At 40.9% G+C, this 27,765-nt stretch overlaps 2 protein-coding genes across 5 annotated transcripts in view; one reads left to right on the plus strand and one right to left on the minus strand.

Annotated features, from left to right (window-relative positions):
- SCAF4 (SR-related CTD associated factor 4) overlaps window positions 1-19,820 on the plus strand; it is a 48,075-nt gene extending 28,255 nt beyond the window's left edge. For all 4 annotated transcript variants that reach the window (XM_075033830.1, XM_075033829.1, XM_075033831.1 and 1 more), the window contains 6 exons: window positions 93-249; window positions 1,750-1,904; window positions 7,892-8,054; window positions 8,188-8,268; window positions 8,368-8,556; window positions 16,951-19,820. In XM_075033830.1, coding sequence (XP_074889931.1) covers window positions 93-249; window positions 1,750-1,904; window positions 7,892-8,054; window positions 8,188-8,268; window positions 8,368-8,556; window positions 16,951-17,792 — 1,587 coding nt within the window. In that variant the 3' untranslated portion in view covers window positions 17,793-19,820. The remainder of the gene's footprint in view (window positions 1-92; window positions 250-1,749; window positions 1,905-7,891; window positions 8,055-8,187; window positions 8,269-8,367; window positions 8,557-16,950) is intronic.
- Window positions 19,821-21,301: 1,481 nt separating this feature from the next.
- SOD1 (superoxide dismutase 1) lies at window positions 21,302-26,817 on the minus strand. The gene is made up of 5 exons (XM_075033833.1): window positions 26,616-26,817; window positions 25,682-25,775; window positions 25,126-25,195; window positions 22,781-22,895; window positions 21,302-21,869 (listed from the first exon to the last, which is right to left on the minus strand). Exons 1-5 carry the CDS (start codon window positions 26,688-26,690, stop codon window positions 21,759-21,761), a joined length of 465 nt encoding a protein of 154 aa, XP_074889934.1. The 5' UTR covers window positions 26,691-26,817; the 3' UTR covers window positions 21,302-21,758.
- Between the last annotated feature and the right edge of the window lie 948 nt (window positions 26,818-27,765).

Genomic DNA, 27,765 nt, shown 5'->3' on the forward strand with positions numbered 1-27,765 from the left:
CCTCAAATGGTAGTGCTGTTTTGTGAGAACTAAATATTAAATCCATTAAAATGGAAGCATTTTACTGACTATGTATGTTTTCCACCCCCAAGATTGCATGGGCTTTGAATAAAGGAATAAAGCCAGATTACAAGCAGTATTGGGATGTAGAATTAGGTGTTACTTACATACCATGGGACAAAGTGAAACCTGAAGATCTTGAAAGTTTCTGCGAAGGAGGAATGTTGGACAACGAAACTCTTAGTCCAGGTAAAGTGTTGGTACATCTTCAAATGGTTTTAAAAAAATTGTCCTTTGTGCTGGTGTATTGAAGTTGGTGTGGCTGACTTTCATGACGCTGTGGTGCACATAAAATCCTTGAAATGGCTAAGTGCAGCATGCATAGCGTGTAAATTGGAGAGAGTTTGTAAGCAGTTAATGACAGTCCCTCATCAGGAGTTGTGCAGCTGTGTTTCAAGGGGCTGGGCTAAAAATCCATGCGGATACCAGGTGACCTGTCAACTGTGCTGGTATTTGCCCTTGATGGTAAGGCATGATTCAAGTGAGTTGCCCTTGTTAGTCCCAGAGCCACCTTGCCCACCACCCTGGTTTATGAGAGGAACCCCCTAGGAAGGGAGCCTGCCTTTGGAGTACTTGTGTGGCCACTGAGCTGATGGCAACTTTATAATTTCTAAAAAAAGTGCCTATAGTTTTCATGCTTGTGACATTTTCAGTTCCTTTAGCAAGTCTTGTATTTATAGGGACCTAATAGATTTCTTGTTATTTTGGATGTAAGCAGTGAAAATATCAGGCTTCTATGGTTGTGTTAAGAAAATGACACCTGCTATAATCAACAGCTTCAAATCAATTACAGGCTTCAAACCAATATAGAGTCGCTAGTGTGTTGGCTGTTGTGATTTTAAAATTAATATTAAATGAATGCAATACTTAAAAATTGGAATTGCCTTAAGTTCTTTGGATTGCTGCTCCAGACTACTGTGTTGGTTTTAACCACTGTGTGAAGTGCTATCTAGTTATTGAAACATTATTTCAGGGTTTTGTCATTCTGTCCAATTTGCCCTAATTAGGTGGTGGTTATTATGAATAGTAGCATCTCTTCATGATAAATACACAAAAATAAGTTGAGTGTGTATTTTAAATGAAAGTAACGAATTATAAACATAACCTCAATGTGTTCCAGTCTTCTCAATGCTTTTCTCTTTCCCATAATGCCTCTTCACTGATCTATTTTTTTCTGCTTAGCTGTCTTTTCCCAGGAAGTTCTGACAAATAATAGGAGCCATATTTCTTCTATAAAATGAGCTTAAAGCTATTTTTGATGTTTCTCTTATTTTGCTGTGATTCTTTATTGTTGTATTCTCCTTTTCCTTGTTGAAGACTTGAAAATGTTGTTTTCTCAGAAATTACTTCTCGAATTAGTGAAAAAGCTGCTACCTTCTTGCTTGAGAGCAATGGAATGAATCTGTTGAAAGCTTGTCCCAAAACAGCCGTACTGTTTTTGTTACAGATAGTGTGTTTCAGAGTCCTGGGCATGTATAAATGCTGTCAGTGCAAAGAATTGTTAAATAACTAATGAAAGGAATAAATTTACTTGCTATGTTTCAGTGATTTGCTGTAGTGTGTTTGAAGTAATTTGGAATTTTTATTGGCAGAAATATGTTTAAATGCTTCTTAGCTCTGTTCTTCGACTACTTGCCCACTTCTACTGAGCTGATACATGTATGTTTGGGTTTGGTTTTTTTTGTATAGAGTGGAAGGGGATTCCCAAGAAGTCTGAAAATGAAGTGGCTCAAAATGGAGGCGCAGAAGCTACACATAATGAACCAGTGTCACCTATTCCTAAAGCTTTACCTGTTCCAATTCCTGTTCCTATGCCTGCACCAATAACAGTACCTCCTCCACAGGTAAGAGTTGCTTTCTCATTTGCTCCGGATGTCTAAACAAAGACTTACTTTAAATAACAATGCTGTATGGCAATGCATAAGTTAAGGAGAGGGAGGAAATACGATGAATGATAACTAGTTGATTTTGTGTGTGTCATGTTGTTGTCCCTGGTTAAAAATGCTCTTGTTAGCAGACTTGCTATGCTGTCAGTTTATGAAGATAATTCTCCTGTGCCATAAATCAAGTATGCACCTGAAGTCCGTCATTTGAGCTTCTTCATGTAAAAAAGCAATACAGTCTCGTAGAAGAATATTCCTTTTCTGCTAAGCCACAGTGGCAATGGAGGACTTGAAAAAAACCAAACCCATTAGGGTTTGAAGCATGTTTTGTGCCCAGCAGGAGCAGAGCATCTGGTTTGATTTCCCTGAAAAGGGATGTAGTTTGCATGTACCAGAACAGCCCTGGAAACTGAGTCAGCATGTGGTTAGTGGGAATGATAGAGGATTTGCTCCAAAACCTTGTTGCTGCTTTAATGCTTATGTAGACAGAGTGTATGTGTGTCTGCCAGATTTTTATTTGATGTATTGTAGGACTGTACTTTAATATCTCTTCTCTCAGTTCTGAATAAATTATTGCAGTAGATTCTTCTTATTAATGGGCTGAATTGCATCCTCTCAGTTTTATGATTGCATTTTTTTGTTTGTTTTCCTAATTAATTTTCCTCACTGTTGGCTTAAATAAGCTATAGACCTTTTAAAATATGCACATTGCTTTTATGTTTGTTCATACTGTGTATACTCTCTTTGAAAAGCCTTTGGGAATTTAATATAAAAATTTTCATACTCTTCCTCTGTTGTTTTAATGGCTTTTCAGTCAAATCTGATGTTGTAAGTTCACTTGCTAAAAGAACACTCTGAAATTTTACTGTTAGTTTAAGTAGTGTGTAATAATAATTACTCCCTCCAGGGTTTTATAATCTGTATTTCTTTTAGCTTTACTTATTGACAGACATGTTACTACTTTTATAGTAATAGTTTCTTTCTTGTCACTGTTAAAATAGTAGTATACCTCCTCCCAAATGGGAGGAAGTCTAAATTAAACTATTTTACATCTTGAGAAAATGTGTTTATGAACTACAATATGGCAGACACTCAGAAAAGATCAAGAACTCAAATTATTTGAAGACATATATAATTTAGCCAATTATGTGATTTGAGAACATAATATGTTGAATTTTGTGTTGTTTTGACACAGAATTCCTGAAAAGCTGTAAGGTATTATTAGTGAATGAACACCTAAGTCAAATTTCTAATTTCAGAGGGTTTTAATAGCCATTAAATGTAAAAAATAGTAGTGATTTTGTTTATTTTGCAAATCCATTCTGAAAAAGAAAATGTAAAGAAAAAAAACCATCTAGTTTCAGAATATATTGAGTGTGCTGATTGCTTGTCTCAGCCTCATCAGCTTCAGTTTTTTACTATGGCAAAGAAACTTGTGTCTTCACAAATTCAGGCCAGGATCAGAGAACTGTATTTAGTCTTCGTGTTTGGTTTCACTATGAACTTTTTTTATGCTGTTTAATACTGACCAATTCAGTTTTCTTCTCTGGCCATAAAATTACAATAGTTCAGTAATTTGTAAATAGTTCTTAAAACTTACAAATTAAGTTCAGCTGTGATGATGTTAGCAGGCTTACTAAAAGTAACATGTTTTGTAATATGCAAATGTGACCTAATGAGGAAAAAGCTCATTATATTCCACTTCTTTTGTTTAAATAACTTTGTAGAGTACCATAGCATTTTAATTAACTGAGGTATTTTTGTCCTCTGATACAAGCAGAACTTCTTTCATTTGTATTTGGCTTCAGTGTTCGGAACTGTAAGAGGTGGGGAGGTAGTTATGAGTGCTGGGTAGCTGCTCATGCTGCCCAGCCTGGAATGGGCATCAGTGCACTGGTACCAGGTTGCTCGATCTGTCTGTCCAGCTGCTCCTCTGTTAGCCATGGAAAGCACCCCGCCCACCCTGGTCCCTCTGACTGGAGAAGCAAGTTTGATGCGTGTGATATGTCAGAACAGGCTTTATGCATTGTCCTGATTCAGGCTGCAGTGATCAGGCATAGGGTTGCCTGGCAGATAACCCCAAACAGCTTTGACTACATGATTCCCATAACTTACTCCCTTTTTTTTCACTTCCTGACCTTCCTTTTTGTTGTGCTTTCGCTTCCCTTTATCTACTCCAATCTCCTCCCAAGTAAACAACTCTCCCATAATTATTTTTTTCCATGGTGGTCCCAGTTTTGCTGCATCCCTACCCAGATTTGCTATTTATGGTACAATTACGTAAGTAATATTGTCATAGTATGGTATTCCTGGATATGATTACTTTTGCACTGTTGGCCTCACAAGGAAGGTCCTTTTTCCTGTAAGATCCCCAGTGCTCCTTTCTGGTTATCTGTGAAGTTTGGCTATTGTTCACAAAGCACCTTGTTAACCAGCTGCAAAATCCAGCTATCCTTTATGCCACTGTCTGTAACTTGTCAGCTTCTCACATCGTTATCTGTCATGTCTGGCAGTTTCTCGTATTGTGTCCAGTAGCTTCTCATGCCCGTAATGCCCTCAATGCCCTTTCTCATGAAGCTTGACTTCAGGCCAGGGCCTAGTCAGCAGCTTTGTGGTCTGCCCACAGCGCTGACAATCCCACACTTAAAGGCAGGATGGGAAGGAGCTGCATTACTCCTTTCTCTGGTAGAGCCTGAATGGGCCTTCTGTGCTAGCCCCCTGCATGGGCTGCACACATAGGGATAGAGCCCTGGTCCACTGGACGTTACCTGTGAGCAGTGTAACTAACTGCAGACTGACCTCCTGTTACTGCCAGTATCACCTTGACCCATGAATGCAGTCTCTATGTAGTAAGGCACTTAAAATCGGTAATGTCCTTTTAAGAGTGATAGCATGCATAGGTAAGTCTGATTCTTTGGCCTCAATAGCACACACAGCCTTTTCTCAGCCACAGGGTCCTGGGTTGTTGACAAGATAGGTGGAATACTTCTGTTGTGTTGCGCTGCTGGAGTGAGCCCTTTTCTTGCCTATAGATTCAGGTGTCTGAGCTGTTGCTGAATCTGGTCCCACTCCTGCAGGTCTGAGTAATCCACCTCAGTGGTCCGCTCTGAGGGTACGTCTGTGTTTATTTTTAAGTCATATTGCAGTGTCCAAGATCAGCTTAAGTCTGTTTCTTGGTTACTGAGAGTCAGTTTCAGTTAATAGCACTTGTGATATCACTTGCTTTGCACATTCATTGATGAGGTTTTGGGCAATTGGTATTCCATTCTCCTGGCAAAGCTTGGTATTACCCTACCCAAACTGTCAGGCTTTGCCAGGGTTATACATTGCAGTCCAGGGGGATTGCTGTGGCCACGCTTTCCATAAGTTTCCCAATCCAACCCAAAGTCCCTTTTCTTCATTTAATGCATTTTCAGCCAGAAACCGGAGTTCAAGTTGAGTGTGTACCTCCCAAATTTCCTGATGTATTCATCAATCCCACGTGCTCCTTCTCCCTATAACTAGATGTGGGAGTTGTGCATTGGTTCAATATCCATCCTGTACCCCTCATACTGAAACTGGCAGACTCTTCCTTTGCCATCTTCCTGCTGGAGACTCCAGGTGTGCTTAAATGTATATTTAATTGTTTTGGAGCACTGTAGGTAGACTGTGCTCCTTTAGTTCACAGGGCCAATGATTCTCCTTCAAGTCTAAATCTGAGAGGTGTGCAGTAAGAAATAGTTGTACTTGAACACAGGCTAAACCCCAAGACATGTTTATTGAGATGCACCTGGCAGTCTGCATTGCAGTTATTGAGAGGTTAGTTATTCCAGTTTCCACTGTTGCTAGTAAAATACCAGGTTTTCCCAATATTTGTCTCCCTAGTAGCATTTTTGTTGCTTTGTTATATCCCATTCATTAGCTATTATTCTGAAACTATTCACCAGTCCTCTGTGTTTGTTATCTGTCAATGTTTATTAGCCATTGGTTCCATCTCTTTAATGAACAGAAACTTTATACTTCAAACTGTATTTTAAATGACATGTTGTGACATTTATGCACAGATTTTTACCGCCTTCCTTTTTTCTTTCTGCTTAAAGGAAAGGTTTTAACATGTTACTTAGAGGGTTAACTTAGGAAAAAAATTAAGTACAGTAGTTAAGCTTGGATAATTAGGTGTGAATATCCTCTAATACATATCTAAATCATCTTCCTTTGATGTTACTTTTATTCTGGTTCCATCATAATATTTTACTATTCACTGTACCATCTCAAGCCATTGTGTATACATGCTTCATCCACAGTTTTCTCAGCTTTTAACTACTTAAGGACTGACAGCACTTTAGCAAGTTTCCCCTCAAACCTTTTTGCCTTCTTGATACCCCTCCTCAATTCCTTCTGCTATGTACACACTCTGTACATGAATGCTTGTTTCATAGAACGTTACTGCAATCAACAGATCTGTCACTATGTCTAGCTAATTTTGTAAGTTGTTCTTTGAAGGAGTGCCCTGTAAAAGAAACAGAAAGACCTACCGAGACTATTAGGTTACTGTGGTCTTGGAGCACTTTTTCTAAAGCTTTAATTAATGGACAGCTTCATTAATGTGATTAATGGACACACCTCTAGGGTTACTTAGTGTTCATCTAGGTAGTTTTGGCCTCCTATGGTACTCCTAGGTGTGCTTACCTGTGTGTGCACTGTTGGCCTTGCAAGGCCCTAGTCCCCAGAAGGTCCTCATTGCTCCTTTCAACTTCTCTCTGAAGTTTGGCTGTTGTTCACGTAACACCCCCTAACCACCTGCAGGATCCAGCCATGCCTCATGGTGCCATGTGTAACTTTTGTCAGCTTCTCACATCGTTATCTGTCATGTCTGGCAATTTCTCGTGCCCCATCCAATAGTTTCTCACATCCTGCTCAGTTAGCTTAACTTCAGGTAGGGCCTAATCACCAGGTTATTATAAACCAGTAAATAACCAGTTTAAAACTAAAAATAAAAAGTGGTGGTCTACACTAAAGCCTAATGAATTAAAGCCTATTGTAATTAATTGATTTTAAAATTCTAATAGCATAAGTTTTAATGTGCCTCAGCTCACTAACCTACGCATTGGTAAAGATCTTGCAACAGAAGTTTGAAGTGGTATCAGCTGTTTGGCAGCTTTAGCATCTCCTCCAGTTTTAAGAAGAATATTTTGCTTACTTTGGTTTAATGCCACTTCTTTCAGTTCTGAGAATAAAACAGTAAAGGCTTTTCCTTCTTTACTCTAGAAATAAAAAATGAGTTGTGAAGGGTCTTGGTGTAGTAGTTCTGAAATTTTGATGGTTGTGGAGGTGAGTCAGTTAGGATCACTTGAGTACACACCTCTCCTTTGCTTTAGTAAATCAATTTTAAATGCAGAGCATATTTTGATTAAATTTTTTTCTTTTGATTCCCACACATTCAATATAGTTTTTATAGTAAGCTCATATTTATGAGTCTAAGGATCAACTTTGTTTAAACCAGTTTTCATTCAGAGCTTGATATAAATCAGATTTTAAAAAAATAGAAGTAAGGAAACAATAGTCACTCTAATATAATATACAAACTCAGGTAGCGAGAAAGTTTTTAATTGCTCCAAAGTTGTGTGCATTATAGTGTATCATGTTGGATAGTAAAATTAATTCCAGCTACTGTGTAAAGGATATATTTAGATGAGTTACCAGCATGCATTAATATCAATTTACCACAGAGAATAATTTTTTCTTTAAGAAAAAAGGCAAACAAGATCAATGTTGATATGTTAAGTTGTAGGAATTCTTTGACTGCTAATTAGATCAGTTACGTGAGTCAATTTGTTGTAGAGTAACTTAAGGTAGCTTAATTTTTCTTGTTTTGATGGACAAAGCACAGAAGACAGCAGTCCACAGCTGAGCAACAAATAATCCTTTCAGTCTTGAGGTAAACATTTTTCCCATTCTTTTTTTCTTAGGTTCCACCACATCCATCAGGTCCTCCTGTGGTTGGTGCACTCCAACCACCTGCTTTCACAGCACCTTTAGGAATCCCACCTCCTGGATTTGCTCCTGGAGTGCCACCACCACCGCCGCCTCCATTTTTACGACCTGGTTTCAACCCAATGCATTTACCCCCAGGTATATTTATATATTCTTAGGAATAGCAAGTCCTTTTTTTAACCATATAGCAAATAAAAGCATCTGCCATATAAACTGCACAAGTACGTTTTGGTAAAGTGATACACAGTGGTAATACATACTTTTTTTATAGGCTTTCTTCCTCCTGGACCACCACCACCTATAACTCCTCCAGTATCTGTTCCTCACACTCCGGCAGTAAACATCCCAAATTGTAAGTGTTTAAATCTTGGGCAAGTGGCAGTAGGAGGAAGGTATCATGCAAGCAGAAAAGCTGACTTTTTTTTTAATATGTCAATGCATTGTTTCTTAGCTACAGCAACTGGTGTGAATGAAGACACTACAAAAGATTCATCTGTAGGAAATCCCATCCCAACAGTGGTTTCTGGATCCAGAGGGAATGCCGAAACTACTGATAGTTCCAAAATGTATGGGACTGTTCCACCTCCTGTAGCACCTACTAATGTACCTGCTCCTGTGACCCAAGCTATTCCACTTCTTGGTAAGTTCATTTTTTGTATATGTTCTTCAGTTTATTGTTCCCTGAATTTAAAATATGATTTTGATTTTGCTAGTGACGTACAGTTCATGGGAAAGTAAAGCAGATTTTCCTAAACTTATTGAATTTTGTGCCCTTCTGTTGGCTTTTAAATCATTTTTAGAGGCTTGATTTTGCACAGAAGGAGCAGTAATTTTTTATTATTGAAGATCTGTTTTCTGAAGAAATAAAAAAAGCTGTAACATTTAAGTTAGAAATTCAGAACAGAATGAAATGCTGTCCCCTTTTAACAAACTGAGGCTTATACCATATAGAAAATTCACTTGCAACAAAACATCTTTATGACATATGAACAATGTTTCAACTCAACTATTGCATGTATAAAACTAGCTTACAGAGAAGCAGTATTTTTTATAGTGTATTTCTTAAATCTGAAAATATGGTATACTTCTTATGTATGGAATAAATTATTTTAATAAAATGATGAAACAAAAGCTTTTATTTAGCCCTGCAGTATTACAGGTTTTGAAACCTTTTTAACAATATGTTGCCTGATTTCAATGTTACAAAATGGTATTTTGACTAGCAAAACCAAGCTAACTTTGGATATCTTACGTAAATTACTTTTCACAATACAATACAAACTTGGTCAAACTTTTACAGAGTGTATACTGTTTAATGTTGCAGAGGTTCTGCTAAATATTTATTTTAGGATGGCCTTTCATGGGTCAGTGTCAAGAATATACTCGGGAGACTTATTTCCTACAAATTTTAATAAGATTTTTAAATTTATGGGATTTCAGACCTCTAAATGAGAGCCTAAGTGAATGAAAAAGATAATTTTGTTTTAGTGTGTTCTGCCCAGAAACTTACAGTTTATGCTGAAAAAATCCAAAGATTTGTCTCCCTGAGAGCTTACTGCTCTTATTGGATTTGACGGCTACATTTTCCAGCTGTGACTAGTGATTTTTGGATCCTCATGTTGGAAACCCAAAATGAGACCCTTTTAAAAGGCATTTTTCAAAAAGTGAAGAGCTGTTTCTCTCTGAAAATCAGTCTGCTGATAAAAAGTATCAAAGCAGATATGCAAAACCAGAAGCTAATTGTTTTAGAGTATCTTGGACACTTGGCAAACAGAGAAAAGCTTAAAAAAAATTCTGCAGTGACACCATGGATTGAGAGAAGTCTGTAGTGATACAGATTATCGGACTATACATTTAGGACATTCACATCTTAATGATGAAGTTACACTTTTTGTAATTGTAAAACAGTATTACCAGGTTTTTGAAGTTTCATGGTGCTATGTCTTGTATGGCATAACTTGAACTTTTTATTCCAAGCCTTTAGAATGTATTAGGTTACTCTGGAGTTACAAGAAAAAGGTTTTAGAAAATTAAGATTGAAGTGAAGTAAATTACATACCCACATTAGTTACTTGGACAGTAGCTTTTTTTAATTCTTACAAATTCAAGGAAGCTGAATTTGAGAAATCGGAAGATCAAGAACTTGCCTTTGTTTTTACTAACTTGTTTACTGAATAGTTGAGGCAGATAAAATTGTCCATGTGGTCAGAATGACTTCTGTCAACATTCAGTCTCATCAACAGGGGGATAGGAGAGTTTCTTTTCATAAGATTGCATGTGTGAGCTTACAGAGTAGTCCTGAAGAAACAGCTTAGAGATCTGTGTACTTACTTAAGTAATAGCATTTTATGTTGATAAGTGTCTTATTTCAAGAAGTTATTTATAATCAAGGAGTTATGTAAAATCATTCCATCCTGACATTTTGGAGTTAAGGGGGACTGTCCACAGTCTGATATAAGATACAAGAAAACTAGAAGAAAAAGATTATAATATTTTACATGATTCAAGATAAAAAATTAGTATCAGTTGTCTTTGCTTTTAAAACTTTTCAGTAGACTTACACAAATGAAACTATCTTCTTAAATCCACTTTGATTCACTTATCAATTGAGCTTAGCTCTGCATGTGAGAGTCCAGATCTGGTCTTCCCTTAGGCTGGAATAAAAACATGAAAGAGGTCCTGTTTTCTACCACTCATGCTGATCTAGATAGCAAAGAAGTGTCCCTTGAAGTCTTGCCCTCCCCATCCTATGAGTTCAAGAGCTGGCCAGGCTGCATCGTCATTCCTTCCTTTTCATTCTGTGTGTCAGGTTTCACTCCTAGGGAAATCAAAGCATGGGAAATGGAGTGTGCCAGGGTTTCACCATGTGTGCGAACATGAGATGCAATCTACATATGCGTCCTGGTCCCGGAGCCCAGAAGTACTTGCAGGCTTGACAGTTTAAATGTAGCCTTAGTGTCTGACCTACAGTCTTACACAGGTCAGAGGCAAATGAACTGGACAAAATAAATGAGTAGGTACAGCATCACCCTTGGTTAGCCATGGGAAAGTGCAGGCAAGGGAAATCAAATGCTTCAGACTGAAGGACCTCATGTTCACAAGTACATGGTTTAGTAATTTGAATAGGTGACTGATCGTGTGACTGGTTTCTCACGAAGTCCTCAAACTGCTTGTTAAACATTCCCATGATGTGGCTCTCCAAGCTGAGATAAGAAGGTGGAAAAAAGATTTGTTTGACAGCATCATGAAGTATGTCATGAGGACTCTGCTTGGGGAAATAGGCATGAAGGGGCTCGAATAGTGTAACATGAAGAATGAAGAAGTGTCCTTCGGATATTTGGGCAGTATAGAAGAACTTACTCCAGCAGGCTGAATTCAAGGAAAGAAGATTTCTCTGAAGAGACTGTCATAGAATTCTAAACTTAACCTTGCTTGAGAACACCTTTTGTAATCTGTACAAATGCAGGAGCTCTTTTCTAATTTTTGTAACTTCAAAATGAAGCTTATCTATCTGTTCAGTTTTTATATGGAAGATATGTTACAAAGTAATTCTAAATTGATTATTGTAAGATTTCATATGCTTTCTTAGTAATGTAAGTTACATTCTGTTTCATCTCACTAATTTCATTCGTTCCTCTAATGTAATTCTTTCATCACTTCCAACAAAGACATGTTTGTGCTTCAGAGGAGTGATCCCTTGTGGACATTTGTCTGAATTTTTTTGTGCTTATTTCTGAAAACCACCCTCAGGTTGTTCTGATTTAGTTGTATCCTTGATCATATTCACTGCTGTTATAGTTTCTTGTTCTTAATCTGAACAAGATTATCCAGACTGTAACTGGTTTTGTGAGTGTGTGCTCATGTCATTTTTTTAAATGATCTGCAAAGCAGATATTTTTAGACTCCTTTTACATGTGCATATTGCAGAAAGTGACAGGCTTTTAAATAATTTTTGATTTGCCAACTTGTTCTTAGTGTTGAGCAAATGCTGTAATTTGGACCAGTAATAAACTGCTGTTGTAGATGCTATGTTTTAAATATTCAAATTCTGTGATCTATTATCTTGATTAAATACACCATATTGCAGTTTGTAGGTTCTGGTCTAGTGCTCTTTTTACCAAAATTCCTACAATGATAATTACATATTATCAAAGATTAATTATACTGTAGTTCTCATCGAACTTCGTATTCATTTCCTGTTAATGCATGCTGAACTATTACTCTTTTTTCCCTTGCTGGTGTGTTCTTAAGTAACTACATGGTCTTTTTGTAATCTGCATTAAATTATAAAAGACAGAATACAATACTCTCTGAGCTCATCAGAGTATTACTGTATTATAAAGTGGATACTTCCTTCACAGGAAGGATGAACTTTTTATTAATACAGGATATGAACAGTGATAAACCTAATACATTTCTGAATTTCTTGTGATAGCCCATTTTAAAAACATAACAACCACTGCATGTTTGTTAATGATATATATGACTGTTGCTTCCATAATACTACCAAAAGAGAAATCGGAGGTAAGGAAACATGAACTCTCAAGCACCATTCATGGAATTCAGTTTTGCCTTGATGATTCCCTTGACCTGGATCAGTTTAGTGTTTATTTTGATAAAGCAGGAATTTTAGAAGTCTTAATACCAGTAAGCAACACTGTACACATAATGCAGTTTGACTCTTACATCCTTGTTTAACCATCTTAACATGAATGGCAGCAAGCTTCTGCTGGCTTCAGTGATGGACATTGACTACCCTGAAAAATGTTGGTATTTATGGCAAGTTATTTAAGCTCTGAATTGATATTTAGGGTCTTAAGTTTAGGCTTCTTTACAGTCTTGGCCTGGTCTAAAGGATTCTTCTGTATCAAACACCAGAAAAAGACACAAGACTTACAACATTGTCCCTCTTTCAAGAATTTCCTGGTAGTATTTAATGTTCTAGTTTTAAGATGCAACATTCCCCACTGGAGAGTGATCTGAAAATTTATGTATCATGCTACATGTTGCAGAACATCAGCATCAAAGTGTAAACTTTCAGCCCATTCTGCTGGAATTGTAAGCTTTTGACTTCTTGTTCTCATACATGTTTCCATTAGATTTGCAAAGGAGATGTATTTGAAGCAGGATTGCTGTGTCAGATACAGAAAACACCATTCCTCCACTTGCTTTCTTGTAACAGGACAGCTGAGACGTAATTTAACAGATTATAAGAAACACTGTAATCACTTATTGAGCAGAGTTCAGTTAAAAAAAAAAAAATCAGATGCTACACTTCTTGGTTGTGTTAGCATTTGTAACACTGGTAATTATCACAAGGGAACATGGGATTTGTCCAGCCAGAAGAAAAGATAATCAGAAATGGAATTACAGTGACACAGAAATCTGGCTTTTTACCTAATTTATGAAAATAGTAAGGGTGACTCCTATGATCTCTCTGGATAGAAGACACTTCTTCAGGACAGCTATAGCATTTTGGCTATGTCTTACAAGTAAAGTGAAATTATGAAACTTGGCACTGTGTGATTGTTCTTGCACCTCTGAAACAACACTCATGGTTGGCGATGGGTTTTCCTAGTACACTTGCATCTGCGTTCTTCATAGTAAACACTTCGCAAGTTCTGAAGACCTTTCACTGTGCATCACTGCCAAAAGTTACAAATAAAAATAAGTTGTGAAAGCAATCTATATTTTTACACATTTGAACAGAATAACATATTAGGTGTAAGGTCTGAGGATTTTATCTCCAGTATTAAAAGCCATGTCTTGGCCAAGTTACGTAGAATAAGCAATTGGTGAAAGGGATGGCTGTATTTCATACCCATAAGCGAGAAGACAAAGTTAGCTCCTACAAAAAGGCTTACAGTTGTGAACAAATGAATAAATACAGGCTGGGGCAGATAAATTCTGTCACTCGTCTGACCAGGTATGAGATGGTCATTAAAATCACTTCATATTGTTTCTCTAGGAGCTCTGGTACTTCTTTTCAAGTTTGACAGACTATTTAAATTTTACATACTGTCTCTCCCTAGACAAGACAACAAAAGGCGCTAAATTTTCCTAGACATTGCACGTGCAATCTGTACCACTGATTTTACTGAGCGTTCTTAGTAAACTTGGATGTGTTTCTGGACACCTTCGAGAGTAAATTGTTAATTGGTGCCTGATTTGTTAGCACAGCAAGGAAGCTCTAATAGTTCTTTCTAGTGTACTTCAGCCTCAACATTTGAGTGGGCTGATTTAAAATAGTGTTCAGCTACCCTGCTGATGCAGTCCATATTGAAAGAGTGAGTTTCAGCTACCATTATGCTGCTTCTATGCATGAAGTATGGTTGAGAAATTAAATTACTCGTACTTGTTAAATTTAAAAAAGCTTTTCACACTTGCCTCATGTTCATGCTGTTGTAACCCACATCTACTCTGCTGATGTAGAGCAGAAGCATATGCTTATCCACTCCAGCTCATTCGATCTCAATTATTCTTTTCTGCCTTATTTTTAATCTTCTGTGGAAGAACTTACTTATCAACAAAAATACCCCTGAACCTCAGAATTCAGGAAAATAACATTCTTGGAAGACATCATTAAGCCATATGTTTGTCTTGTCAGATCTGTAGTACTAAGTCATGGGAGGAGTTTAAACTAGGTGACTTACAGCCCTGATTATGAACAGGAGGAGGGGGAGGGCTGTGCATTTTGAAGTTAAAAAGAAAAAAAAACCCCAAACCAGAAAAAAAAAACAAAACCAGAAAAAATACGCTGTTGCTGCTGGAACATTTCTTTCAAAGAGTGTGACCTATCAAGCCGTATCTTAAAAGTGACTGCTTGGAGGGGAAGGTAAGACAATACCATGGACTGGAAGAATACTCACACCTTTGTTACCTGAGTTCTCCTGATAGGCAAAATATAATTTCCTTCTAATATGAATATGAAGAACACTCATAAAAAGGTTTCTGTTGGAGATGTTAAGCAGAAGTGGTGTGGTGAAAGGGCAACATGTATGTTCTTCAGAATTGGGATAGAAATGCTAACTAAATGAGATGGAGGAAGAGGGAAGCTATGATAGCTGAATGGAAAGTTATTTGGGACGCCTGCTCCATTGTGCTCATGAAGCTGAAATCAAAGTGCAGTTTTCACTGATGACACTGCCAAGTATTTAATTCTAGTATTAATTCATACAGCTATTTCACATTGTAGTTTTACCTAGGGCAGGAGGTACAAAATTTTACGTAACCTGCGTTCTTAACTTTCATTTTTGTTAGTATATAGTTTCAGCAAATTTACAAAGGAATGCAGGATGGATTAGGAGAGATTTGTGCTTGTTCTGCTGGCAACTGTTGATTCCTTTAAATTTCAGTTGGGGAGTTAAAAAACAACACATACTTTCTCGGATACAGAGCTTATTTTCAGGTAAATAACTGCTAGTGAGCAGAAGGAGCAGGTAGATCCAGTATAAAGGCTACAGAGAACATGAGACAACAGTATCACTAGTTCAAACAAAAGGAGACATGTGAGATGAGCTGGCACACGTATGAAGTCCTCAGCTGGAGCTTGGTAATCCTCGTTCATTTTGGCTTGTCACGTTGATGTCAACAAGCTTTGGGCTGACCTTTCTCAAACAGTATGTTTTGAGAGTTAATTCTTTTCATCTTGCGAATACCATGCTAAAAACAAGAGTCCAGGAACAAAAATGGAAAATAGTTGGTGTTGGATTATGTGCTATGAAGGATGGAAAACCATATTTAAAAAAAAAAAAACAGAAATTACCTGTTGCATTTCCTTTTGGTTTACATTGCAAGGTTTATTCTACTAAAATTAAACTTTGTTGTATCCCTTTTCTCTGGAATGGTAAATTGAACTGTCTCTGATTTTCTGTTCTTACTCCAGCCCTGCTCTGACCTTGCCTCTCCCTTCATAGCTTACTGTATCTGCCGCCTCTTCTGCACGTTGAAAATCTTGTTGATGACCAGTTCAAATCTCAAGCATTTTAGCCAGATACAATTTCATTGACGTTTGTAGTTGAGGAGAAAGGTTTTAAAGCTGACTACAGGAGGTGAGGTGTCTTTAATTAGAAGCCTAGGAAGCATAACCTATTAGGAAGGTGTTTCGTCAGCAGTCAGTTGACGAAGCAAGACACTGAGCTGGAGATCAGGAGGAGCTCTGACCTGCAAAATGGCAACAGCTTCTTCACAAAAGGAAGCCTTTAGGATAAGTAATTAGTTACTACCATTGCAATATTAATTAGTTCTAGCACAACACAAACTTCTGTTTAAAGACAATGCTCTCTTTACAGTATGCAGATGTCCTGGTTTCAGCTGGGGTAGAGTTTATTTTCTTTCTAGTAGCTGGTACAGTGTTATGCTTTGGATTCAGTATGAGAAGAATGTTGATAACACACTGATGTTTTCAGTTGTTGCTCAGTAGTGTTTAGACTAAAAGTCAAGGATTTTTTCAGTTTCCCATGCTCTGCCGTCAAGCAGGTGCACAAGCAGTTGGGAGGGGACACAGCCAGGGCAGCTGACCCAAACTGGCCAAAGGGGTATTCCATACCGTGTGACATCATGCCCAGTATATAAACTGGGGGGATCACTGCTCAGGAACTAACTGGGCATTGATCGGCGAGTGGTGAGCAATTGCATTGTGCATCACTTGCTTTGTATATTCCAATCCTTTTATTATTATTGTAATTTTATTATTGTTACTATTATTGTTATTAGTTTCTTTCTTTCTGTCCTATTAAACTGTTCTTATGTCAACCCATGGGTTATACTTTTTTTTCCCCAATTCTCTCCCCCATCCCACTGGGTGGGGGAGAAGTGAGTGAGCAGCTGCGTGGTGCTTAGTTGCTGGCTGGGGTTAAACCACAACAGTAAACCAGCACAGGAAGCTTTGCAGGCTGCTCCCCCCCCAAATTTTGGTGTTACTCATTTCACGAGATAATTTCAGAATGTTTTTGAAATCATGAAAATGCTTTTATTTCCCTCCAGCCAGCCTCTGATTTTACTTTGTGTGTGTGTGTATGTCTGTTTTTTTCAGGCACTCAAGGAGTTGCGCCGCCCCCACCAGCCCCTGTTGTTGGGTTGCAGACTCCATCCACCGGCCTCTTAGGTGCCCGGCCTGGTTTGATACCACTCCAGCGACCGCCAGGAATGCCACCCCCTCCTCTGCAGCGGTTTCCCTTGATGCCACCGCGACACATGCCTCCTCACATGATGCACAGAGGGCCCCCGCCGGGGCCAGGGGGCTTTGGGATGCCTCCCCCCCACGGAATGAAAACCCCCTTCCCACCGCCCGGTCACTTTGTGAGACCTGGGGGGATGCCGGGAAGCGGGGGGCCAGGCGGACCCGAGGATAACAGAGATGGGAGGCAGTTTAGGAATGACAGGCAGACGTTCACGCCTAACAGAGACCAGGAAAGGTTTGGAAGGAGATCTTTCGGAAATCGGGTAGAAAATGATCGTGAGCGCTATGGTAACCGCAACGATGACAGAGATCACGAGCGACTTGGTAATCGTGACAGGCGAGACTGGGGACGAAGAAGCCCTGAGCGTGATAGACACAGAGACTTGGAGGACAGAAACAGGCGGTCCAGTGGCCATCGAGACAGAGAGAGAGATTCGAGAGATAGGGAGTCTCGTAGAGACAAGGAAGAAAATCGAGGAAAGGAAAAATCAGAGATGACAGACAGGGCAGATGGTGACAAAAACCATGAATCTCATAGCGGCAAAATGGAAGACGCAGACATTGTTTCAGAACTTGCTGCGGGAGAGTCTGAATCTACAGGTGTAAAACCTGTTGAAGAGTTAACATCCGAGGCTACCTCATCTGTGGAACAAGCGGAAAAGGATATGGGCTCAGTGGCGGAGGCTCCTCGCTAGCGACTGGAAGTTGTCGAAAGATGACAGTGACATTTGTTGGAGTGTAGAGCTTTAGAGTTGTACAGTCTGCTGTATTATATTTGCTTCTGCTTATATCACAGCCCCTCAGTAGTTGGTGGGGAATTGTAAGCAATTTGATTGCTTCCCTTCTATTTAAAATAGCCACAACATAACATGAAATACTGAAGATATGATTAAAATATTACCCATTTTTGCTGTAACTTTTTTAAAGTTTTGACTTTAAAAAGTTTACAAATCAGAAGTAGAAGTGCTTTCTATTTTTTTTTTAATTTAAGAAAAGGTAACGGTGAAAGCTCCTCAAAACAATAGGGATGTGTTTTTAATAAACTCTATTTTCGTAACAAACTTTAACGTGTGCTATTCTTCCTACACTGCACTGAAGTGGAAAAGGAGTGTTCAACATCTTAAAGTTTGAACTGTTAATGCTGTACTGGAGTCTAAATTAGACTGTTTTGTTTATATTTGTTGAAAGAAGTACATCTGTTTGTGTAGCTATTCACAGAAGCAAATTTTATTTGTAATAGTCATCTTGATTTTTAGATTGCTGCATTTTAATGATCTACTTGACCATACTAGGTAAAAGTTAGTTGTTTTAAAATGTTAATTGAAGAGTTAACTGTTTAGTGTTTGCAATGCAATCAGTTTTTTTTCTTTTTTTTTTCTTCTTCTTCTTTTTCTCCCCCTCCAACTGGTTCTGTGGTAAATGTTGCCCTAATTAGCCTTTTTTAAAAAAGTGGACACCTTCAGACATACTTAGTCTGCTCTGCTTGTGATGTTATAAAATTACTGTGTGTGGTGGGCTAGGAAGCACACCAGTTCAGCATCTTTTGTACTTGTTATTCATTGATGCTTTTTGGAAAGCGGGGTGAAAGAGAAATCAAAGACACCAAAACACAATATAAAATGCTATTTTTTTTAAATGGGGCTGGGAAAAGGAAGGGAGGCGGGAGGGTGCGTGAGGATTTTAAAATGCTGCCTCTTCATTCAGACAAATCTGGGCTGCTACTGTTGTCTGTGTTAACGATGTCTACCTCCTGTAATCCTGCAAGAGGTAGGTTTAAAATTTTTACCCACCTAGTGTTGTACCTATCATCAGACTGATGGACAGAGTGCATTTTCTTGTATTTGTGTAAGTTTTGCCATCTTCTCTCCATATCACTCAAGTAATGTTGTCAAATGTTAAGAGGGCAAAGACTAGTTCTTGGTGGTTGGCCCTTCAGGCGCCAACAGCGCTGTACTGAGCGGAGTCGGAGCCCTGGCAGTTCTGCCCCAAATACGCTCACCCGTCGATCAGCCACACACCCAGCCTTCAGTTGAAGCTTGTTTAACTCTAGAAGTGTAGTGGGAAAATTGTATGAATCCTGTGCATATTTAATATTTTTTTTTCTCCTTGATATAGGTGTGTTCTACTTTGAAAGTTGGGTTTTTTTCCCGAAGTGAAGGGCAGCTGCTTTCTTACATCAGTACTTTTTCATAGCTGCTCTGCGGCAGAGGGAATTTTTTCTGGGGGAGGGAGGGGGGTGGGAAAGCAAATGTGGAGTTATGGACTGGGGAGAGGACATATATTTTTATGTTCTTGCAATAGCAGAATAAAGAGAGAAAAAAAACTGTTTACATACTTGTAGTGAACTCAACTTCCATGTGTTGCAACTTGTGTCCTTAATGTTTGTTTCATGCTGGGCCAGTGGAACTAACTTTTTTCATACAAAGCCAGACATTTATGTCTTATGTTTTAAGACCTGTTTTAGTAAAAACTGCCATAATTCTATAAGGAGGTAGGATTTTTTTTAATGAATATACTTTATTAAAAAGATTTGACAACAAGAATGAAAGAGACAGAAGGCTTATCTGTTCACACAAATGCCACCTCACATTCTCTCCATTTCCCTTATTAGGAATTTGAGGACAAAGCCTAGGAAAACCTTGGATGTCCATTGCAGAACAATTTCTTACTGCCTTCTGAAGCAGTGATTGTGTAATAAACCTACTAGCGATGCATCATCTTTACAGCATCACCAGTGTAATTTTATCCTACCCTTCTACAACTACCAGCTTTCTGACTTTAAAATAAGACAAGCCAGAAATTTGTATGTAAAGATTAGCTCAGTGCAAGCACCCATTACTGATAAAGACAATACACTGTTAGCAATTAACACCTTGGTGATTGAGCCTGTGCTTGCCCATTACAATGATTTGTAAATAAACAGAGCATTACTTCTACATCCTTCAATACAGCAGTGACCTCTAGGCTAGCGTGATGTCAGACGTAGAACCCAGCAAAACAGGTTTGAAAGTCAAGATCTGCATGTACCAGGCTTTCAAAGCAGCAACGTTCAGCGCTGAGAATGGCCGGGAGAGGAGGCAAGCGATAGAGCTGTCAGAGCTCCCCTTCCTCTACAACTTGACCTACAGTTGTTGAGCACTTGGTAGTTGTGGGTGTGCTCGACCTCCCCTGATGCGTAAGGAGGGAACTGAAAAGTGCAGTCACTATCTTAATTCTGCTGCAGCAGCTGAATCAGAGCATAGACTAATCCACTGGAAGAGGTACAGGTGGGTAGAGACTGTACACACAATTGTTTGCCACCTGCAATGAATGTTAAGTTTAAAGTGTTTTTACAGTATTATTGCTATACTACCAAAAGCCATTCTGTTTGTAACATGCTACACTGGAATCTGGGTGTCTAGAACTACAACCAACTACTTCCATGAATATCTCTTATGTACAAGAAAAAGGAATGTTGATACAAGTCTTCATTAAAATTAGTAATTTTCTCTATTAAAGACTTGGAAATCTGTGTTTAAGAGAAAGAAAAAGACAAAAGCTGGCACTAGTATACAAGGATTACACTGCTGAAAAGCTTTATGGAGTTAAGTACAGAACTTCTGGCCATGTGTATCCTTTTTAAGGAAAGACCTATTCCATGCTAGACACTCCTGCACAGCTTGAAGAAAGGAGTTGTCTTCAACACATCCAGACTTTCACTGCACACCAGCCCAGCACAATCCAACCCACACAGCCAGAGGTCCAGGTGAGGCACAAGGACACATGCTGGAACCAGACCATTTTATGGGCTTAACCCTTCCCCACCACATGCACACACACACTTTGCAGTCATGTGTGTGTCACAGGTGTCATGCACACCCCATTACATTTTACAGCAAGAAGGTATTTCTGCAAAGCAGCATTTGTCCTTTGGCACATAAAACCCCTGGCTGTAACATGCAGAGGGTGTCAGGTTACTACCACACAACATGGGATTCTGTCACAGGGAAACACATGACAATGCAAGAAACAAACTGATGGAGCTCAGGTCTCAGTTGTGCCAGGGTGAGTGGCTGGAAGCAACTTGTTGGATGCTGTTGGTGTCTAGCAAATTAACTACTGACACTGTGGACTCCAGGCTGACTTTTCCATGTTAGCACATCAGCAAGTAGAAGTCTGGTGTTTGTTGTTTGTTTTTTTTTTTATAGACAGCAAGACCAAGGTGTATTTGCCCAGCATGTTTATTACACAAGTTTGAAACCTACAAATGCTGCAACTTTGCCAGGAGGAAGCCCTGATACATAGAGTGCCTACTGCTCTTTGGTGAGTAGTCTTGCCAAAGCTCATAAAGCTAATCCTCCAAATCACACAGTACACTATTAGTTTTGGTGTTCAGGACTACACATCTTCCATTACACAGAACAGGCAGTGCAGTTAGTGAAGTTATACTTAATGGTTACAGCAGATGCTTTAGCAGAAGACTACAGAGACATTCCATCAGGGTCACTTTAATTGTAATATACATAATACAAAATTAAGTCAGTTTAAGTGATACTCAGAATGCAGAGTAGTAATGGGATTAAATGATAGATCTTTTGCTTCACAAGGAGGGGCAAGTACAGCATTTGCAATGAAATACAGCCCATTCATCACTGTTGTCTTAAGGATCTCAGGTACAATACTTAACTCTTTGCTATTCCAATTACACCACAAGCTAAACGAGGGCCAGCATTTCCAGTTAATTTGCTCTCATTATCTCCCCCTCTACCCAGGTCATCACGTTTTTCATGGACCTAAAAGAGAATTGAAGATATCTTAATTCATGTTATTGCATAACTAATCAACATTTTTCACTACTCACATTAGTAGCAGCAGTGACAAGCAGTATTGCCAGCTACCTGCAGGGTGTTACACAGAGAACCTATTGTAATTATGTAATGCTAAATGCCAAATTGATAGTCACACTAAAAGACTACACTTGTCTAAAAAGATAAGTTGCCTTCAGCTGAATTTGTTTGAACTGGAAGTCAAAGTCATTACTAGTCCAAGAGCAAGCTTGGGCTTGACATTCAAGGTCACCCTTACAACACAAAGGCTGACCACTGCACTGCAGGCACAGTGCCTTGGCCACACATCCAAAATGCTACACTACACATCTCCCCACTCCTTGGCCATCAGCCCAAGCCTGTTGCATGCAGGAGTACGGTGATTTCAGCACACACTGGGTTCCCAAGGAAAACAAGGCTGACAGTGCTCATGGGTAGCCAAGTCCACTCAGCCTCTGCCTTCCTCCTTCCCAGGGAGGCCACAGCACAAGTTACACCAGCAGCTACCAGACCAGTACTAGTGAACAGTGCCCCAAAGCACCCATTGCCATGCCTTTCAGTGACAGCATTTGTGCCAGACTGCCAGTTCCTTCATCAAATCAGGTTGCTTTAGTCACTCACAACTGAAGAAGCAAAGTTAAATGGAACATCTTCAGAAGGCAGGCAGAAAATTAAGATCTCATGGCAATGATGTGCCATACTAATACACAGAGGACTTCAAGGCAAGGCTTCAAAGAACTCCCCACATTTGGAAATCTTGCACCAGAAGTTCTATAACAAACACCAGGGACTGGCCTCCAGCATCAAAAACTCTCCACTCACTGTCAAAACTGCTCTAGAGTTCCTTAAAGCATCCAAGTAGGCACCAAGACACTTACCACCATGGTACGTCCAATGATGCTATGTGGTCCGCTAAGAGAAATGATGGGATCTTCTATTTCCACTTCTGCCACTCCTCCTTTAGCATTCACATTGCCAAGGTCTCCCACATGCCTACACAAAGATGCAGAGAAACACATAGAAAACTTGGTTAAATGGAAAGCTCTTTTAAGTGATGGCCTGGACAATACAATACCCATAGTTACTAGACTCAAGCAGTCCACCTTACTGTAACAGCACATCCTCATTTGCCACCACCAGTCAATCTTGAACACTTCCACTATTTCAACTCCTTTAGTTCAAGGGATGATTAAAGTTCAGTCCTAGGTAGAACTTGAAACTGGTAGGTTAATCAACTTTGCGGAAAGGAATGCCATCACTCCCCAAGAAGCCAACAGTGCACAACTCTTATAGCCAAGAATTCGTCCATGCTCATGGCATCTTCCTCTGCTCAAAGAAAGTCTCTCAAATCAGGTGAAATAACCTTTCCTGCATGTACAAGGTTTGGTGTAAACACTGCCACTATTCTTAAAACCTTCTAATGTCTGTCACACATCAGCTATTCCACAAGCAGCTGCAGGTTTTAGGTTTAAATACGATTAGTAAAAGCAGTTTGTCAAGTGACAGGTCAAAGGGGATGCATTAAGTGCTAGCAAAGTTCTAACTGGTACCAGACATGACTATTTTGAGTTTACTTGGCATTTTGCCATATACTTGGCACAGTTTTTACCAGAGCTAGATCTCTGCTAGGACTTTCCCTAAGAATTAAGCCTCAAGCACTTCAGTCTTCACTGAACTTCTGGACATTCCAGCGTATTGTTTCCTACACATCTGCCCCAGATAAACTATTCACTCAAAAGACAAGTTGATGATGTTCTGCAAGACTCTTCTACCCAGATTCAGAACCTTGAATACCAACTCATTTCTAAAACTCTCCATGTATGCAGGGTAACCAGCTCAGCTCCCTGAATGCTGACTACCAGCTTAGCATAGCACCAATTTCATATTTTTAACCAAGTCCTGCAAGATCAGGTCAAAGGCAGTTTTCCCTTCAGGAATTTGCTTGATTTAAGCTTCCAGGAAGGAAGCTTCAGTCCAATTGTTTCAACTCTACACTGATAAAAGCATGATCTAGTTCTCATACCCCCCTAAGGAATTCCCCAGCCTACAGCTGCCTGAGCAGGCAGGTTCCACCAGAAGCAGGATTTGACAAAACAGAACCAGCAAAAGCCACACTGTTCATGCAACTTTGACCTTTAGCACTGGAGCAGCTGGCTGCCAGTGAAGCCTGTGAGCACACCATTTCATGCTGCTCTGTCATCCAGACAGCTGGCTAGCAGCCAGCTTGCTTGGTCTGGCATGCAACTGATCACTCAGGTATGAATTATCAGCCACAGAAGGTGCAGTTATGGACATAAACATGAGCATTTGAAGGCTAACCACAATGCCAAGTTGGTGCCAATGCTAGTCAAGACCCTACCTGTGCAAGACCAGCCTATCTTTTACACTTGCTCCTAGCTCCACTCACTACAATATTGGCCTTCAGCTCCTGTGCAGCCCCCTCCCAGTCCCCAAACCCAGTCAGCATACTATTTAAAACCAGCCATTCAGACTTCAGGTGTCAAACATGCAAGCATTTCTTGAAGGTAACTGGACTATGAAAACTGCTTCCAGGGGAAGAACTAGGTCTCAGCTCCCACCAAGGTAGAGATATTCAGCATAAGCATCACACCCTGTACTGACACACAGCCCCTGAGTATGTACTGTTGGTAGTACAGTACATAAGCTAACAGGCTAAGAACAGCCCAGCAGACCCAATAAAAAGCCACCATGCCCAGGCACACACAGCTTTGTATTCACCTTGCAGTCTCCCCTGAAGCCTCAGCACCTTCCACTGATGATCCTGATCTGCCACATGACAGGCCTGCATACACCTCAACAACCAACAGTTTAGGGCTCCTGTTGTCAAAAGCTGGCCTCGAAACTGAATCGGATAACCACTGACCACATAAGGCTTTAACACATGAATTGCCCACACTCACATCTTGAGAAACCTTCACTCAGTAAAAGCCTTTATTTCCCCTTCTTCCCAAGCTGTGATAAAACCAAGATTATGACCCAAAGACTACATTTTACCCATACTCTTGTCAGACACCTTGGCTTCAAATTGCTGTACAGTTATCAGAGCCTTTAAGTGACTCTAGAAGTCCTGCAGGAATTACCAGTTGTCTTCTGGTATTGTCCCAGCATTATTTATGAAGTGGCCTCCCAAGCACAGAGTGGCACTTAAATGGCTACTGCATGGAGGAGCTACCCAGTAAGAGGCCAGGCACATTAAACTCACCTTTCTGCATCCTTTGGTCCACCATGCTGCTTGCCTTCAGGATTGAAGTGAGCACCTGCACTGGTACACCCTGAAACAGAACACAGCCATCAAAAGTAGATTTTTTTTGCAGCAGCCAGTTTAAATCTGTTGCTTATGCACTACACCAAAGCAGTCCTCCCATAGCTAAGAGAAGTGAAATAGCTACTCTCCTGTTACATGTTCTACTAATCCTTTAGAGGTGAGTAACCTACTACACACTTACAAGTTCAATAGAGTAAGATTACTCATTCTAGAATACTCCAGGCTCAATTGAAAGCTTTCTTCTTAATACTAGGTTGTCAAAAGTACTTATGTTACTGCTTGATATGTCAGATTTTGAACACCAGCCTAAACATGTTCAAAGTATTAAATGGGAAGCAATTCCTTAGGAAACATCATCATTTCTTAACACAGACTTGAAGTCATGAGACCCAAGTACACCTATACTAGTTGCTGCTGCAACACTAAAAGCAGATCTTTAAAGCTGAGCAATCACATTACAGCTGCAAGTCAAAAGCTTGGATAGACATCTTACCATTTGTATTATCACCAAATTCATGGACATGGAAGCCATGATCTCCATCAGTCAAGCCACTGATTCTTCCAGTAACTTTTACTGGTCCATTACCCTTTAATGGAAAGAATTTATGATCAGGAAAATGACTATGGCATTAAATGGCCTTCTGTCAAATGAAGCTTCCTAGTCAACAGAACACACTGGAGACTCCACTACAAGTTCAGCTACCGAGACATCAACAACTACCTTACATTAACTGATTCTATATGCCAATACAGTATGTCACAGACTGTTTGCATTTATTTAGCCACCTAAAATGTACTCTTCCTATTATGTATCAACAAGGAAAAGGAATGCCTTTTACCAGATTGCTTGCTTTTGAGAACAATCATGCACTTCCATTTGGAAGCACAAGTAACCCCGAAGTCATTCTTCCCCTACAGATACAGTACTGCCTGTACGCAGCCCCAACTTCCTCACCGACTATAAATGAGCGAGCGTTCAAAACGGCTCCGGCCGTTCGGCAGCTACAGCTCCGTTCAGCCCTACTCCGATAGTGGTAAACAAGCTCCGCAGTAAGACTAAGGCCGGCTCCAGCACCGAGCTCAGCTGAACACCCCCGAGCAGGGCAGAAGGCCCCCCCCCCCCCATCACTGCTCCCCGCACACGCCTCCACGCCGGGGCCCGCAGCGCCCGGGTCGCCCAGCCCCGGGCGGGCCCAGCCTGACCCGGGGACACAGCAAGAGCAACAGCCCCGCACCCTCTCAGCATCGCGGGATCGCGGCCCACGACGAGCCGGCCCAGCGCAGCTCCCACCGGCCTCCGCAGCCGCCGAGGTGGGGGGGGGGGGGGGGGGGGAGAACCGCGCCACTGCCCGCCCCGCAGGATGACTCAGCACTGCGGGCAGGCGAGCCCCCGGGAGAGGTGCAGAGCGACAGGGTCACGCCGTTACCTGCTGCTGGAACTGGATGACGCCCTGCACGGGGCCGTCCCCCTTCATCACGCACACGGCCTTCAGCGTCGCCATCTTCCCGCGGCGGCCGGAGAACGTCACACCCCCCACAGCCCGCGTCCGAGGACTAGGGGTCGGCCCCTCCCGCGGCCCTTATATAGGGCGGGCCGTCAGGGCCGCGGCCAATCGCGGCGCGCTCGCGGGCCTCTTCGCGCAGTTATTACGCGGCGTTCGGCCAATTGAGGGGGCTGAGGCGCGGCAGCGCGCGGGCGCACGCCAATCAGCGGCAGCCGCCTCTCAGCCTAAGGGGAGGGTGAGCCGCCGCCGCCTCGCGGTGGGGCGGGTTGTGTAACGGCCGCGGCCGCCGCTGTGGGGGGAGCGGGCGGGCGGGCAGGGGCGGAGCGGGGCCTCGGCGGGCAAGCGGGGCCCGGGCCTGGGCAAGCTGGGCAGCGGGCGAGAAGGGGTCAGACCCCGCGACGTGGCCTTCTCCGCGTTTTCTGTCGAGAGCGTGAGGGAATTTGCGCCCGCGTTCCGCATCGTGGTGGCACTTGGGCCCGGAGGAGGCCCTGTGGTTCAAGCAGTCTCACGTTAAAGCCTTCTCTCCCGAGTGTCTCGGTCTTCTAAAGTTGGGATTTCACCCAGGCGTGCGCCACCTCCTTCAGGCTTGCCCTGAAGTAGTGACACGGGGAGACGCAGCAGCAGTGTTGTTTTCCTTTTCTGCAGATGTTTTTCTTTTAGTATCTGCATCATCTTCCTTCCACTGGAGGCTCTTTTCCAGTATTGCTGTGACTGAGGTGTGCCGCATCCTGAAGTCTTGTCTAAAATTGGAATGTCGTTTTGAGGTTGCCTCTGAGTGGCTTTGCATTTCAAAATAGTTGCCCTGCCCAGAAGATATTTTGTACAGAAACCATCAAAGTTACAGTCTGAAGCTGGTGCTGCTCAGCTGCTGGCTTTTCTTAGAGACACCTTTGCACGTAGGCTATCCGTGGCAACAGGCTGGGTATGTAGTATGCAGCTCGGAGCTCTGCTTAACATGGAAAGCATCTTGGTGTAGCCATGGACCACTCCTTGTCTGAGGGCTGTGTAGGGGAGAGATGGCAAAATCGATTCTCACTATGCTCATAGCACCAGCAAACCTTAGACTCCAAGG

Source organism: Buteo buteo, chromosome 8, assembly GCF_964188355.1.
Source record: "Buteo buteo chromosome 8, bButBut1.hap1.1, whole genome shotgun sequence".
Classification (NCBI taxonomy): domain Eukaryota; kingdom Metazoa; phylum Chordata; class Aves; order Accipitriformes; family Accipitridae; genus Buteo; species Buteo buteo.

Coding starts and splice junctions, on each gene's coding strand:
- SOD1 (XM_075033833.1), bottom strand. CDS start 26,690: ATGGCGACGCTGAAGGCCGTGTGCGTGATGAAGGGGGACGGCCCCGTG. Junction 25,196..25,681: donor ATTTGGTGATAATACAAATG/GTAAGATGTCTA, acceptor GTTCTGTTTCAG/GGTGTACCAGTGCAGGTGCT. Junction 21,870..22,780: donor TCATTGGACGTACCATGGTG/GTAAGTGTCTTG, acceptor ATTCTCTTTTAG/GTCCATGAAAAACGTGATGA.